Source organism: Prionailurus viverrinus, chromosome A1 (assembly GCF_022837055.1).
Source record: "Prionailurus viverrinus isolate Anna chromosome A1, UM_Priviv_1.0, whole genome shotgun sequence".
In the NCBI taxonomy this organism is placed as follows: domain Eukaryota; kingdom Metazoa; phylum Chordata; class Mammalia; order Carnivora; family Felidae; genus Prionailurus; species Prionailurus viverrinus.
Window position 1 is genome coordinate 132,171,438 of NC_062561.1, and position 17,095 is coordinate 132,188,532.

The 17,095-nt window shown below is 33.8% G+C and overlaps 1 protein-coding gene across 4 annotated transcripts in view; it reads left to right on the forward strand.

Annotated features, from left to right (window-relative positions):
* The window catches only part of RNF180 (ring finger protein 180), a 205,054-nt gene that overhangs the window by 33,431 nt on the left and 154,528 nt on the right, over positions 1-17,095 (forward strand). For all 4 annotated transcript variants that reach the window (XM_047877739.1, XM_047877757.1, XM_047877749.1 and 1 more), the window contains one exon: positions 16,136-16,231. In XM_047877739.1, coding sequence (XP_047733695.1) covers positions 16,136-16,231 — 96 coding nt within the window. The remainder of the gene's footprint in view (positions 1-16,135; positions 16,232-17,095) is intronic.

The following is a 17,095-nucleotide window of genomic DNA, read 5'->3' on the forward strand; positions in this document are numbered from 1 at the left end:
CACCATGCTGAGTGTGAATGGAGTAAGAGAGAAGAGGGTCTAAGGGTATTTAAAGGATGGATGGAAAAAATGAAGCTCACAGAGTAGCAAGAAAGGTAGGACTGAAAATCAGGATATAGTGTTAACAGAATTCGAAGGATGGATGTTTTCTAGGAAGAGAGATTGGCTAATAGCACTGGGTATTGTGGGAGATATCGAAGAACAGACACTGGCTTCAAAGTACAGATTGTACACTGCACGATTCCAGAGGGTGCTGGTCTGTAAAAGGTGCCCCCAAGATTTGTGTAGAGGTGGCAGACAAACTGGTCATGTGTAGAGACCCTGCATGACAATTCACAGTGTACATTGGCTTTAGCAAAGAGGAGATCATTGGTCAGTGTTCATTATAGTTGAGAGAGTTGTGGCGACAAGTACCAGCTTCTAGTGAGTTGAGGAAAATGGGGACTGAGGAATAATCCAACACTTAAAAGCATTATAACTGACAAAGTCTGACTCTTTTTGAGCTACATTTTGTGAAGTGTTTCAGCTTTAAAACACCGTCCCAGCACCAAGGTGGCAATAATGTAATCGCTGAGTGTTGAATTGATTATTGGATTACACAACTCTTCCACCTTTTTGTGGCTACATATTTTGCTCATTTTCCCTCTGACTTTATTAATCTTAGGATATCTTTCCTTCAATGGCTATCATATTGAAATAAATCATATTTATATTGTTTATTACATTTTAAATATTTTTATGTTCCCTTAGTGGCAGCAGATATTTCATACTCAGTTTCCACACGCTACAGACTTCATGGAGTCCTCTGTACAGGTTCATTTTGAAGTTCTATTACCCAGTGTGACTATCTGGAGATATGTCTTCAGGAGATAATTAGGATTTAAATGAGATCTTAAGGATGGGGCCCTAGCCTGAAAAGACTGTGGCCTTATAAGAAGAGGAGAGAGATGTCTCTTTATGTCCACCATGTGAGGCCACAGTTAGAAGGCAGTCATCTACAAGCTGAGAAGAGAGTTCTTACTCCTATCTGAGCTTGCTGCCTGCCAGTTTGATCTCAGATTTCTAGCCGCCAGAAGTGTGAGGAATAAATGTCTTCTGTTTAGGCCACATGAGCTGTGTGGTATTTTGTTGTGGCAACTCAAACCGAGTAAGACACAACAAATAGTTCATGTAATAGACACTGGAAATTCAAACAAGAAGAGAGAGATGCCTTGTCCTTGTGAAGCTTTCAGGATAGTGGTCAATCATAAATATTTATTGGCCATGTAAGTGGCAAGAAGAAAAAGTATTGGGAACCATAAGAACAGTATGTAGACAGAATTGAAACTGCTTGTAACAGGAAGGTAGAACATTCTAAACTTTGAGACCGGCATGTTCAAAGACCTATGTTGGAGAGAATGTGGCATATCCATGAAACTAAAAGATTTCCATGATTGGAGTTGAGAGAGCAAGAGGAAGTTTGGGCAAGATTTGAGGCAAGAAAAACAAGTTACCAGTTAGATCATTTATGGTCTTGTAAGCCAAATTAAGGACTTTGATTTTTATTGTAAGAGCTGGAAAGTTACTGAAAAGAAGTGATATGACCACTGAATTTTAAAAAGATCGTTTTGGCTATTGTGTGAAGAGTGAATTTTTAGAAAGTTAGGCAACAACAGATGTGGGAGACTGCCCTTAAGTGAGTCTTTTAATATTTTTTTTCATTCATTCCGACCTTTTGAGTTAAAAAAAAATGTTTTTTTTTCACCTTGAAGTATCTTCTCAGAGTCCAAATAAGAAACAAAGGGCAGTGTAATAGAATTTGGTTCTTTTACTTTTGTAACACTTTAAATATTCAGTTAATAATGTTAATGTAAGTGACATGTTTGTTACTCTGTCTTTTCCTTGTGTTTATTGAAGTAATAGTTAAGTGTATAGTTGGCTCACTTTTAATAAATTAGCTGAGGGAATATTACTGCTAACATTGGAAATGCCAAATGTTGAACATTTTTCAAAACATCTTGGAATATTAAATTGTCTATGTCAACTTTTTACATTGAACCTGTTCTGCTTGATTAGCATCATAAAGATCATTAAATGATAAAAAGAAAACACATAAAATTTATAATTTTAAAATTAAATGAAGTTCTCTGTATATACAGCAACAAGAAACATTCCCTACCCTTAAAGTACAAATTAACAATGCCTTAGCTCCCCCTGCTGCTTGAAAGTAATTATTTCATTTATGAAATATTTTGTCAACATTTTTCTGACAGCATTAGGTGAAATTAGCTGTTAACTTTTCATTCTTTCCTCATGTATAAATTTGAGACATGAGAAAACTGTCTAGTAGGGTTTTATTAAGTCCTAGTGATACAGTTTTTCTAATATTCAGTTTGATTTTTTTCTAGGAGATAACATCTCATGCCATTACTTGAAAGGCATTAAATTCCTGAAATTGGAATCCTTCCATTTTGTCATTTGTCTTAAAATACGGTCATTAGAACTTGTCTTATCATATAAACTTGTATGATTTTTAAAAAATTAGATGATTGTAGATTTATAAACTAAACATAATATTGTATGATATGTCCTACTTTACCGATAAGTCTATATTGGAAGTAAATATCATGAATAATATATATATTTTCTAGGACTGTGTGTATAAGTACAGGTGAAGTAGTTGGCAGTCTCATTATTTATAATTGAGGCTTCTTTGTTTACACTGGCTTTCTTGGTCCTTTCTAAGCTTTCTGAAGAGGAAACAGAACACTATATAGTCTTTATCCAGCCTTTACATTCCTCTCACCTGTATCAGTTGCTGTAACCAATTTTCCTTTTGTTTCTCTTGGCATGAAACTGTGGTTTAACTCAACTATTTAGAGAAAAACGTGTGCTTGGTTTATACTAATAGTTCTCAAATAAAGGTCAGGTTGGGGGGTCCCATATCAGAAGAAACTGTAGAATTTTTTCTAAATCTACCTTTCCTCTTATATAAGTTAGTGTAATGGTTTTGGTTAACTTAAAAATAAATTATGCCTCAGGTTTTTTTTTTTGGTTTGTTTTTTTTCTAAGGCTCAGGAAAAGTAGTATCACCTTAAAACATATTTATGCTAAAGATAACGGAAAGTTGATTGCCCTGAAAACAATAGTATTTATTACATGCAGGAAGTAACAATGGAAACTTAGTGACTCAGGACAGGAGTATTGAAGCCTGACTGCCTGATGGAAATCCTTGCTTTACTACTTAATATGTGACCTTGGACAAGTTACATAAAAGTCACTTAATTTCTCTTGTCTCAATTTCCTTATCTGTAAAGTAGTAAAAATCCTTAAAACAATGCCTGGGCATAGTAAACACAGTATAAATGTTAGTGAGCCAGTAAACATAAGTACCTTTTAAAATATCTTTTACCTACCTAGAATTGTGACTCCCAATTTATTCTCACAAAAATATTCATAAAGCATCTCTACAGTTTGTAGTCGATGGTGGTTTCTTAGTTATCGTGGTCAATCTTAGGGGATTAAATATCATAATCACTTTATGATTAAATTAATGGAATACAATGAAATAAACAAACAAGACAATAAATTTAAAGTACCTAGCATAGTGCCTGGCATGCATTCATATATATATATAAATATTTATATTTGTATATATATGCGTTTATATATTACATATAAATTTTTACTCCCTTTTTATGGTCAACACTGGGTCTAGTAATCATGAAATAAATATTGATAGGTTGATTGCCATTTCTTACTTTGACATTAGTATCCTACTGCTTATTGTACCAATGTAGAATTATTTACTTAGTTCATATATAGACAGAAGCTTGAAAAGTCAGAAGTAGTTCTGGATCTAATAACAAAGTAAAGATGACTGTCTATTCGAATTTGTATTCCTGATAACAGCTTTTTAAAGAATTCATTGCATTTAGACTACTCTGAAGAACTCTCAGCTCCTAATGTAAGGGGCTAATGTGTTTGAGTATGGATGTTTGTGAGATTAATTATATTCTACAAAAATGTCATCCTTAATTTCATTTTGTTTCTAAGGCAAAAATATTTAGGTAAAGCTAGACTGCTTATTTTTATGGAGTCACTTCCAAATAGTTTCCCAAAGTTCTTTAATAAACAGATTTGTATAGTCCACTGAAATTTGTTACGATGAGCCTTGGCTCATATATGATCAAATTGTTAAGAATTCAGTTTCTTAAATGTATTTTCTTTAAGAATACAGAAAGGGAAAACGGGCACACTATCTTTGCACATTTGTGTCAGTCTTCACTAGTTTGAAGGAACTACTTTAAAAACTATAGGGCTCGGAAAGGTAAAGGTAATAACTGCAGTGAAAATTCTAAAAAATTGAGCACAGAATAGGCTTTCTTTCATTCATCAAGCATTTAGTAAGTGCCTGTTGTATTTCAGGGGCTGTCTTTTTATCTGAAGATACAGAGAGGACTAGGGTAGTATATGTCCCATGAAGCTTACCAACAAAATTGTGTGATTCACAAGTGTTTCTTAATAACTTTTCTTAAGGATACTTTCATATTTTTTAAAATCAGTTTTATTTGGGTGTAACTTACATGTAATGAAATGCACACTTGAATGAGTTTTGACAAATGTATACGTATTCATGTACCTGAAGCCAACGTGTACAGTATTCAGTTTTTTCCAGAGTTTCTATATATAGAAATTATATGTGTAGAGAGAAACTATGTATAATATATATATGTATACACACACACACTATGTATAATATATATATATATATATATATATATATACACACACACACACACACACACACACACGGAAGCTATATGTGTAGGAAGTACACATATATACACATACACAAATATATATGTATATATATTTAGAGAGAGAATATAAGTATATTCTTTCATATATAGTTTTTTTTATGCTCAGGATAAGTTTTTGAGGTTGATTTATGTTAACACATCTATCAGTAGTTGATTTCTTTTTATTACTGAATATTCTCTGTTATATGGATCCTATAGTTTACTGTAGGGATGCCATAGTTGTTTTGGGACGTTTAGGAGGTTTGCAGTTTTGAGCTATAATAAAATTGCTATGAACATCTATATGCAAATCTTTACGTAGACATATATTTTCATATCTCTTGATTATTGCTAGGAATTGCTAGGTCTTGTGGTAAGTGTAGGCATAGCTTTTTAAGAAACTGACAAATGGTTTTCTAAAATGACTTTGCCATTTGCCATTCCTACTGGCAATGTATAAGATTTTCATTTGCTCTTTGTCAGTACTGATATTGCTGGTTCCTTTTTTCCTTCTCCTCTTCTTCATCCTCCTCCTCTTTTTCTTCTTTTTTAGCTTTTTTAATAAATGTGCAGTGGTATCATTGTGCTTTGAATTTGCATTTCTCCAGGGGCTAATGATGTTCTGCCTTTTTCATGTGGTTTTGAGCACTAGTATATCTCCCTCTGTGAAGTGTCTGTTAAAATCTGCACCCATTTACTATGGAAACCAATTTGACAATAAATTTCATATATTGAAAAAAAAATCTGCACTCATTTATTTTTTAATTACGTTTTTTTCTTACTTGGTTGTAAGAGGTTTTTTTTTACATACATATTCTGGCTAAAAAGTTCTTGTCAGGTATAGGTTTATGTTTTCATTTTCTTAGTGACACCTTCAAACAGTAGATTGTTTTCATTATGATGAAATCCAGTTTATCATATCCTCTTCTCTATGGTTTGTGTTTTTGTGTTCTCAGAATCCTTTTCCTATCACAGGGTTTCAAAGGTTTTCTCCTCTGTTTTCTTCTAGACACTTTACAGTTACAGCTTTTACTTTTTAGAACTCTGATCCATTTTGAGTTATTTTTGTGTGTGGTGTATGGTAAGCATCAAGGTTTTTTGTTTTGTTTTTTTGGTTTTCTTTTAACCTCAGTTGTTCCATCACCAATTACTGAAAAATAGATCTTTTCTCATTACATTGAAATATTTACCAAAAATTAATTGACTCTATATACAGGTCTATTTTTGGACTCCATTCCATTGATCTAATAACTGGTGAGATTAGATAGTGTATGGCCTTTACCTTTCTTCTTCTGTTGCAGAATTTGTTGGGGTGTTTTAGGTCAATTGCATTTTCACATAAATTTTGTAATCCATCAATTTTAATAAATAGATCTTCTGGGATTTTGAGTACGATTGTGGTGAATCTGTGGATTAATCTGGGAAGAATTGAGATCTTGAAAACATTGAGCCTTCATGGTATATTCCTTAGTTTAATTAGGTCTTCTTTAATTTCTTTGTATAGTATTTTGTAGTTTTCAGTGGACAGGTCTTAATTATGTTGTGTCAAATTTATACTTACGTAGTTCATGTTTTTTTATGCTATTGTAAGTGATACTTTAAACGTTTTCACTTTTTATTTGTTGTTAATATACAGAAATGCGATATACAGAAATTGGTGTGTTGATGTTGTATACTGAAATTATGCAGATTTTTAGGCAGCTTTTTTGGTGAATTCCTTAGTATTTTTCATAGTATACTGACTGTGAATAAAAAAGTTACTATGTTCTTTTTTAGAAATTGTACTAAAATATACATAACATAAAATTTACCATGAGGGATATTTAGTACATTTGCAGTGTTGTGCATCCATCATCACTGTCTAATTCTAGAACATTTTCATCCTCCTAAGAGGAAAGCCCATACTCATTAAGCTGTCACTCTCCATTTCCCCTTCCCCCAAAGCCCAGGCAACTACTAATCTGATTTATGTCTGTAGATATGAATATTACATGCAAATGGAATCAGACACTATGTAGCTTTTTGTGTCTGGCTTCTTTTACCAGCATTATGTTATCAAGATTTATCCACATAATAGCATGTATAACTATTTTATTTCTCTTGAAGCTGAACAATATTTCATTTTATGGATACACCTCATTTTGCTTATACATTAATCAGTTGATCGATACATGGGTTGCGTCCACCTTTTGATTATTGTTATTAGTTCTGGTAAGAACATATGTGTACAAGTTTTTGTTTAAACACCTATTTTCAATTATTGTGGGTATACACCCAGGAGTAGACTCGGTAAGTAAATTGGTAATTCTGTTTAACTTACTGAGAAACAGTATTATTTACACAGTGGCTGCACCATTTTACATTCCCACTGCAAATGTTTGAGGGTTCCATTTTTCCATGTCCTCACCTACGCTTATGTACTTTTTATTTTAATATTTTTTTTATTAGCCATCCTAGTGTGTGTGAAGTTGTATTTTGTTATTTTGTTTATTTTTAATCTGTGTGTCTCTTTTCTTTTTCTTGCAATACTCTACTAACTTGGAACATCAATACAATGTGGCATAGAAAAGAGTGAATTGTATATGTACACCACATCTTTATCCAGTCATCTATCATTCAACACTTAGATGGCTTCCATATCTTGGCTATTGTAAATAAGGCTGCAATAAACATAAGTGTGCATCTGTCTGCTCAGATTAGTGTTTTCATTGTTTTTGGAGGGAGGGAAGGGGAAAATATCCGTTAGTGGAATTATTGGATATATGGTATTTCTATTTTTAATTTTTTGACGAACCTCCATACTGTTTTTCATAGTGGCTGTGCTAATTTAGTGCACAGTACACTAACAGTGAACCAGAGTTCTTTTTTCTGCAACATCTTTGTCAACACCTGTTATTTCTTGAGTTTCTGATTTTAGCCATTCTGACAGGTATAAGGTGAAATCTCATTGTGGTTTTGATTTGCATTATTGATAGATGTCAAGCATCTTTTCATGTGTCTGTTGGCCATCTGGGTGTCTTCTTTGGAAAAATGTCCATTTGTCCTCTGCCCATTTTTTAATTGGATCATTTTGGAGGTTTTTGGTGTTGAGTTATGTAAGTTTTTTTAATATATTTTGGATATTAGCTCCTTATTGGATGTACCATTTGAAAATCTCTTCTCCCATTCAGTAGGTTGCCTTTGGGTTTCATTGATGGTTTCCTTCACTGTGCAAAATATTTTTTATTTTGATGCAGTCTCAATAGGTTTTTGTTTGTTTGTTTGTTTGTTTGTTTTTTTGCTTTGTTTCCCTTACCTTGGTAGACACATCTAGAAAAAAGTTGCTGTGGCCAATGTCAAATTATTACCTGTGTTCTTTTCTAGGATTTTTAGGGGTTTAGGTGTCATATTTAGGTCTTCCATCCATTTTGAGCTTATTTTTGTGTATGGTGTTACAATGTGGTCAAGTTTCATTCTTTTGCATGTAGTGTCCAATTTTCCTAGCACCATTTATTGAAGTGACTGATGAGATTTTGCCATTTGCCAAAGCATGAATGGACCTAAAGGGTATTATGCTAAGTAAAATAAGTCGGACTGATAAAGCCTAATACCATATGATTTCTCTCATATGTGCAATTAAAAAAATGAATAAATAAAAGGCAGAATCAGACCCATAAATACACAGAACAAACTAATGGTTGCCAGAGGGAAGGGTTAGTGGGACAGCAAAATGGGTGAAGGGGAGTGGAAGATACAGGCTTCCAATTATGAAATGAGTAAGTCACAGGGATAAAAAGGTACAACATAAGGAATATAATCAATGATATTGTAATAGTGTACCAGTGACACATGGTAGCTACACTTTTGGTAGCATAGCATAATGCATTTTGAATCTCTGTGTTGTACACCTGAAATTAGCGTTATATGTTGTCTATACTGAAATGAAAACATAAAAAATGCCAGGCCCAGAACTGTAACTAGAAGGAACAGGAGCACTGAGATAGCTAAACCCCTAAGACACCGGGACATAGTGTGTGCTAAGACTGACAGAGCTAGGAAAGGAAGATAAATGTGAAGTAGGGTATAGCAAGGAAAAGCTGGCAACCTAGAAGATGAATAGAAACCTAAGCCGCTTTCATTATCTCTGTTCTTGATATTGTGAATATGTGTCAGAAACTATACCCCTTCATCAAAGAGTTAGATACACGTCTGTCTGGTCGAGGAGGTGGAGAAGCTGAACTGGGATTCAGGGGAAGATGGGGAAGTTTCAGGTTTGTTGAACTGACTATCCCACTTGAACAGGGTGAGCCAGCATGATAAAATCATGGGAATGGAGAACAGATTGGGAAGTGGGGAGGAAAGTATTGACTATGAAGGGCCAGCATGAAAGAATTTGAGGAAGATAGTGGAACTGCTTTTGTATCTTGATCATAGTTATGTATAATCTACCCTATGCATTTCACAAAATCCAGGGGACTGTATACTACAGAGTAATTTTACAGTACATAAAATGTTTCAAATGAAAGTGAAATGAAAACTTTTTCATAGAAACATGTCCTCAAAGTACTCATCACCAGTAAATTTGAACTATCAGAGGAAGTTCTTCAGGTATTAGGAAAATGTCATCAAATGGGATTTGTATCAGTACAAGTGAATAGGGTGATCTTGAAACGGTAAATGTGTTGGTAAATGTACATATCCTTTTAATTTTCCTTAAAGGACAATTGTTAAAGCAGAATGTTAACAGTTTATCGTGTAATTGATAAATGCAAAAATAAAATGTGTGAGAACAATAATACAAAGAATAGGAAGCAAAAAATCAAAGTACACTGCATAAGTTTCCAATCTGCACATACTGTCATATATTATAATTTAAAGGAAGACTATGATAAATTAAAGATGCATATTGTAAACAAAAGAACAACCACTGAGGAGGAGAGGAGAAATAATTAGCTCTAAAGCGCCAACAGTAAAAGACAGTAAAAGAAGAAAAACAGAAGAGAGATTATGAGACAAATAGGAAATAAGATACTGAATTTAAACTTGAACATATTGGTATTAACATTAAATGCAAGTGATATACATGCTTCAATTACAAATTTCAAACTATATGTTTTTATAAGAAATTCACTGAAATATAAAATGAAGTAATAACACATTTTTATCATCCCAACATAAATCAAAGGAGAACTGGAATTGCTATATTAATGTCAGGCAAAGTAGATTTCAAAACTACAAATACTATTAAAAATAAAGAGATAATTTTCATAATTATGAAGTAAGTAATACGCCAGAAATGCATAACAATTTGAAGTATGTATGTAACTAATATCAGAACTTTAAAATACTTGAAGCAAAAGCTGACAGAATTTAAAGAGTAAATGTATAAACCCATAATTATAATTGGAAATTTTAGGGTTTGTTTCATAAACAAATATTCTTCATATTCTGTAGAGTAAGAATATTCTACATATTCTGTAGAATAAGAAGACAGAAATTCAGTAAGAAAACATTACATTTAGACAACACAACTGATATTTATGAAATATATCCAACAACAGCAGAACAGGTATTTGTTTAAAGTGCAAATGTAGTATTCTTCAAGATATACCATTTGTTGGACCATTATTTAGATTTTAAAGAAAGTAAGTAATACCACATATGTTCTCTGAGGTACAATGAAATTAAATCAGAAAACAATAGCAGAAAGTTATCTGAGACATCCTCAAATATTTGCACATTAAAAAACATACTTTAAAACTTAAAGTCAAAGAAGAAATCACAAGAAAAATTAGAAAATACTTGAAATTAAATGAAAAGGAAAATGCATAAGCTATATATTGTAGGATGCAGATAAGGCAGTGGTCACAGGAAACTTTAGAGTGTAAGTACTTCTATTTGAAGAAAGGCCTAAAATCAATAATGTAAGCTTCCAGCTTGGTAAGAAAGCAAGAAGAGCACATTAAATCTTACGTAAGCAACAGGAGGCGTGTCTGGGTGGCTCAGTCAGTTAAGTGTCTGACTTCAGCTCAGGTTGTGATCTGGTGGTTCACGAGTTCAAGTCCCGCTTCGGGCTGTGTGCTCACAGCTTGGAGCCTGGAGCCTGCTTTGGATTCTGTGTCTCCCTCTTTCTTTGCTCTTCCCCTGCTTGTACTCTGTCTCTCTCTCTCAAAAATAAATAAACATTAAAAGAAAAAAACCTGAAAAAATTTTTTTAAAAAAGTAAGCAACAGGAAGAAACTAACACCTGTCAGAAGTTAATAAAAAGGAAAATAGAATGAAATCAAAAGATATATTTTTAGACAATGAAATTAATATGTCACTAGAGTGAACAAGAAAATACAGATAAAACACAAATGACTAATATCAGGGAAGAAGAGAGACATCATTATAGAGGCACTGACCTTAAAAGAATAATAACAATGTAGTGAAAAATTTTATGAAAAAATTTGATAACCTAGATGGAATAAAACTTGAAAGAGATACAAATTATTTAAATGAATCAAGAGAAAATAGACTTTACGCACAGACCTACATCAATTAAAGGAGATGAATTTGAGATGAAAACCTGTACCCTCCAAAAACAAACAAGTATTCTTTTTTTTCCCCATTCTTATTTATTTTTGAGAGAGAGAGAAGCAGGGAAGGGGCAGAGAGAGAGGGGGACAGAGGAAAAAAATAGATACTATTAGAAAAGATATCCACACATCAACACCTCTTATGAAGATAGTCTCAAAAATATTTGATAAAACATTAGTACAATTTAGTAATATATTATCATATATTTAGTAAATGCTAAGGAATTTACAAAAAACCAGCAAGGAGTGAGTTTAGTACGTTTGTAGACTATAAGGTCAGTATGGTAATTCAACTCTATTTAAACTAGCCACAGTAAGCACCTGGTAAAACACCAGTTATGGCAGCATCAAAAAAACATGAACAATTTAGGAATAAATTTACACATTATGTAATAAAAATTAGTTTAGCATTCATAAATCAATCAATATTATTCAGTGTATCAATAGAATGGAGAAGAAAAAAATGAACATTTTGATACATGTGGCAAAATTATTTGATAAAACTCAATACCCATTCATGATAGAAACTCTCAGAAAATGAAGAAGGAAAATTTCTCAACTTGATAAAAGGCATCTGTGAAAAACCTACAGCCAAACTCAGTCATTGGTCAAAGAAACTTACTTTACTCTCTGATTGAGAGCTACAGGGCTTCATTCTCACTGTTCTTTTTTTTATCTTAAAAATTATTAAAAATTTTAAATTTACTTTTAAGTTTTTATTTGAGTATAGTTGACACACAGTGTTACATTTTTAATTTGGATAGAATTTTTATCTCTAGATATACCATTTGTTTGTTGTTACTTTAAGACTTTTCTGTTTTTGTTTTATTCATGTTTTACTTTTAATGCTTGAACATATTTATAATAGCTGGTTTAATGTCTTTATCTGCTTATGCAGTCATTTCCACTTTTTTCTGGGTTTATTTCTGTTGCTCGATTTTTTCTGTTCGTTATGGGTCATTTTTGCTTTGCACGTATCTAGTAATTTTTTTTTGTAAGTTGGACATTTAGTTTTAATATTGAGTGTCTGAATATTATTATCTTCCTTTAAAGAGGTTTTTAGCAGGCATATAAATTACTAGTGATTGACTTTGATTCTTTGCAGGCCTATTTTTTTTTTCAACGTTTTTTATTTATTTTTGGGACAGAGAGAGACAGCATGAACGGGGGAGGGGCAGAGAGAGAGGGAGACACAGAATCGGATACAGGCTCCAGGCTCCGAGCCATCAGCCCAGAGCCTGACGCGGGGCTCGAACTCACAGACCGCGAGATCGTGACCTGGCTGAAGTCGGACGCTTAACCGACTGCGCCACCCAGGCGCCCCTGCAGGCCTATTTTTAAATTTTTGTAGGTTGATTTCTAATGGGCTTTATTCTAGGGCTAATTTAGCTCTGCTCTTATGGCAGGACTCTTTAGAATCTACTAAATACCCAAGATGTTCATTGAGATCTTGCTACTCTGGCTAATTGGAGCATGAATATCTTCCCAGCTTGCTGTGATCCCTGTGTGAATAGTTAAATTTACAGTTCACTAGCAGATGCCTTTTCCTTGGTAAATTTTCTTTATGTGGTTCTCTGGTATTTCACCCAACATGTATTCATATTGGTATTCAACCAAAGATTTAAAGGAATCCCTACAGTTCTCTGGAATTTTTTTCTATTTGTAGGCTTCTCCTTGCCAGTACATTGTCTATAAACTCTAGCTATTTAGCCTCTGTACACTTAGATCTTCATTTTATCAGCAAGACTTCTTCTATGTTCTTGGCTTCCTCCTCCCTACATCAAGATTCTAGAATTTCCCCACGGCAGAAATCAAGGGTGATTTTTAGGCTCCCCTCATTTATGTTTCTCTTCTCAGTGTTCGCAGTCCTGCCATTTATTTTGTCCAAGGTCTTATACAATTTTTTAAAAAATATATTTCCCTAGTATTATCTATTATAATGCTGAGAGCATATCTAATTCCACTTACTTTAGGATTGCCAGAATCAGAAATAATCAATTTATTTCCTTTTCACTTGAACCAATTTTTAAATAAAATTGTAATCGTGTAAGTGTAATTTAATATATTCTCCCATTAAAACACTTAGGAGAAAGTTAAAGTTTCCTTTTAGTAACTCCTACCCTTGGTCTTTCTTCCTTAAAATCTAACCAATGTTGGGGCACCTGGGTGGCTCAGTCGGTTAAGCGGCCAACTTCAGCTCAGGTCATGATCTCGCAGTCTGTGAGTTCGAGCCCCGCGTCGGGCTCTGTGCTGACAGCTCAGAGCCTGGAGCCTGTTTCAGATTCTGTGTCTCCCTCTCTCTGACCCTCCCCCGTTCATGCTCTGTCTCTTTCTGTCTCAAAAATAAATAAATGTTTAAAAAAAATTAAAAAAAAAATCTAACCAATGTTAGCAACTTACTACATGGCCTTTTAGGGACTTTTTCTATCCATTTTTGTTTGTTTCCATAGAAAAGCCATAATACTGCTCATCTAATTTTAGGTTATATATGCTTTTAATATCATAGTTCAGAGTGCATTTATTTCTTTCACCTGACTTTTTTTTAAAAGAACAAAGAGTACATAGCAGCGATGCATGTTATTGGTACAAACAAATCTAGTTCACATTCTTCATATGCTGTAGTACTATTTTTAGCAAGAATAGACATTGGTCCTCAGTAGCTCATCTTCTAAACTTGCTGCAAATGCTTTCCATCTTTTTTTGGCATCTCTAGCTACCCTGGAATGTTGCCCCATTTTTCTCTTGTCCAAGTACTCCTCTTGCCTGGAGGCAGACAGACTTACTCACTGCCCGTGATAGTTACCCAGGACCTTTTCTGTTTCTGGTTTTCACCTGTTTGACATGGACCATTCTTTGTGTTGTTCTCATCTATTATGTACTTGGAACTTAGATACCTTGTGCTTTTATTTATTCACTAATCTTTCACAGGTTCCTCATAATTTCTGATTCATTGAAATCTCCCCATCTGTATTTCCTAATTCAGCGGTTGGGTTCTTTTTGTAAATGTCTTGTATTAGTTTTTTGTTTTGAGAGAGAGGATCAACTGGAATATGCACTCACTTTGCCACCTTGAAACCAGTAATTTCTTCGCTCTGCCTGAAGTTTTCCATCTTCTGTTTCATGAGAATCTAGAATAAAATAAACCTTTTTGTGTCGTAGTATCTCCTCCTCTCTTCCTCACTTTGTTTCCATTCAGTAATATGTTCTTCATTTTGGCCTGGGCCTGCCTGGCTGTTTCTCATTATTCTCACTGTTGACATGGTAAGTTGCATTTTGTTAGCCAGAATTAAAGTTCAGGCATCATTAATAGAACTGTAAAGTAACTCTTTGGCCCACTATAAATCCTTTTCAACAGACTTTGTATTGGTCAGTGAAGTATTTTGTACTTGTGTTGTAGATTTTTAAAACATTAGAATTAGAAAATTTTGAAACCTTTTAACAAGAGTATTTTTTCTCCATTATAAATAAATATATATAAAATACAATTGTGTACAGTGTACAAAATAGTGAAATGTGGTCTAACATACAACAATATCTCCTGTCCTTTCCTCTTTTAATTTACTTCATGATTTTTTTTAAGAGCCTGACAGAAATTAGATTAAGATGGCTTCTTTATAGATCTTTCTGATATATAAATACATCATACTGAAACTTTTCTTGTATATGGGGCCACCATTTAGTATCTTAATATGTATGAATGGAAGAGAAAAGTGATATAGGGCCCAGAGGAACCAGCTTGGGAGATTAAACCTAGAAATTCAGGGTGATCTTGGTTCCAAGTCACAATGTAAATTATTCATTGAAAGGTTCTTAAAGACATTCAGTCTTCTTTTATTCGTGTCACTATGAATACAAACTTAGAAAGGATGTTTAGTAATTTCCTTGTTTATTTTGTTAATCCAATTATAGTATCTAGTTGTGTAACTGCTTGGGAAATTTAAAAAGAATTGTGCAACTTGGAAACACTATATCTATGTAAAATCTCACCTTGGAAATGGGTCTGTGGGCAGAAGCCTTATTTTTCCCTGTTATTCTCAAGCAACTCTTTTTTGTCATCATAGAATATCATTCTGTATACTCAGAAGGGACCTTAGCAACTATCTAGAAGTATTTTACAGGTGAAGAAACTGAAACCCAGAGAGGTAAAATAATTGGCCTAAGGTTCACTAAGGTCATAAACAGTCCTACATCTCCATGCTGCTCTGTCCTGCATTTTTTTGATACGTGTATCGCTTCACCTATATATCATAGTTATTTTTACATACCTATTTCAGAAAGCCAAAAGTATCTCTCTTTGAAATATTTTTTGTTCTAACACAGCTGAAATTTAGTTGGGGCTTTTCCAGCTGCCTACACAATTCTTCTTCTCCCTCATCCTCTTGTACTTTTCTTGAGCATCTTGATAGATTATATAGCAACTCCTTTATTCTGTCATTAGTAAAGTACAGATGGAATAAGACATGAAAGGCCCAGGAAAGTTGTCATGAATGGCGCTGTTTTTTCTTACACCCGGGAAAAAAGAATAGGGTGCCAGATTTTTCTATTGAGTGACTTATTGCTAAATTTTAAATTTAATTTGATGCTTTTTTTTTTTTTTAATTCCCAAGTGGTTATTCCCTGAAAAAAAAATTTTTTTTGTCTTTGTGGGTTTAAGGAGGGAGTGAGGAGAGGAGAGCAATGTATATTTTATTCCTAGCTAAAACTAGATGTATATTTTTGTGTTTTACTCAAACATGAAATTCGTTAAATAAATCCAGAACCTGGTAATGACTAATATCATGCATTTTTATACAACAGGATAGACATGATTCAGCTGATGATCAAAATATTTGTCATGTGTGGCACATGGATATAGAAGCTCTTCCAGAATGGATAAACTGTCTAATACAAAAAGTAAGTTCCTTAGTTTCTGAGTACAATTAGGAATGTAATCCTTTCAAGTTTTTTTATCCTCATTCTAGAGCTATTTTTTATTGAATACATGTTTTCAAGAGATAAGAAAGGGTGTGTAACACTTGATTGCATTTACTGGCTTCATTATTACTGGAGTGTTATAGGTACTTTTCACCCTCAGACTTCGAACTTGGTATTTCCCCTTCCATGATTGCTCTTCCCACAATTAATCCCCTCTTCCTTCATTTCCATATGTCTTAATCACAATGAGGCATTGCCTGTGCAAACTATCAATTGCCCTTCCCCACTATTACCACTCTTCACACTTCCTTTCTCCCTTTTCTGTTTTATTTTTTTTTTTAATTTTTTTTTTCAACGTTTATTTATTTTTGGGACAGAGAGAGACAGAGCATGAACGGGGGAGGGGCAGAGAGAGAGGGAGACACAGAATTGGAAACAGGCTCCAGGCTCTGAGCCATCAGCCCAGAGCCCCACGCGGGGCTCGAACTCACTGACCGTGAGATCGTGACCTGGCTGAAGTCGGACGCTTAACCGACTGCGCCACCCAGGGGCCCCCCTTTTCTGTTTTATATACCTATTTATATTTTACATATGCACACACACACACACACAATAAGTAATATATAGTACTGGTAAATATGCATACGTGTATATGACATGTATAAATATAAACATTACTGCGCGCGCGCGCGCACACACACACACACACACACACACTTTCCCACATACATATATGGCTTACTGACCCTGTTAATTGCCTAGCTCCCCTATTAGAATATAAGTTCCATGAAGTCAGAAGTTTTTCTCTGTGGTTTATTAGTGTATCTTTTAGATACACCTAGA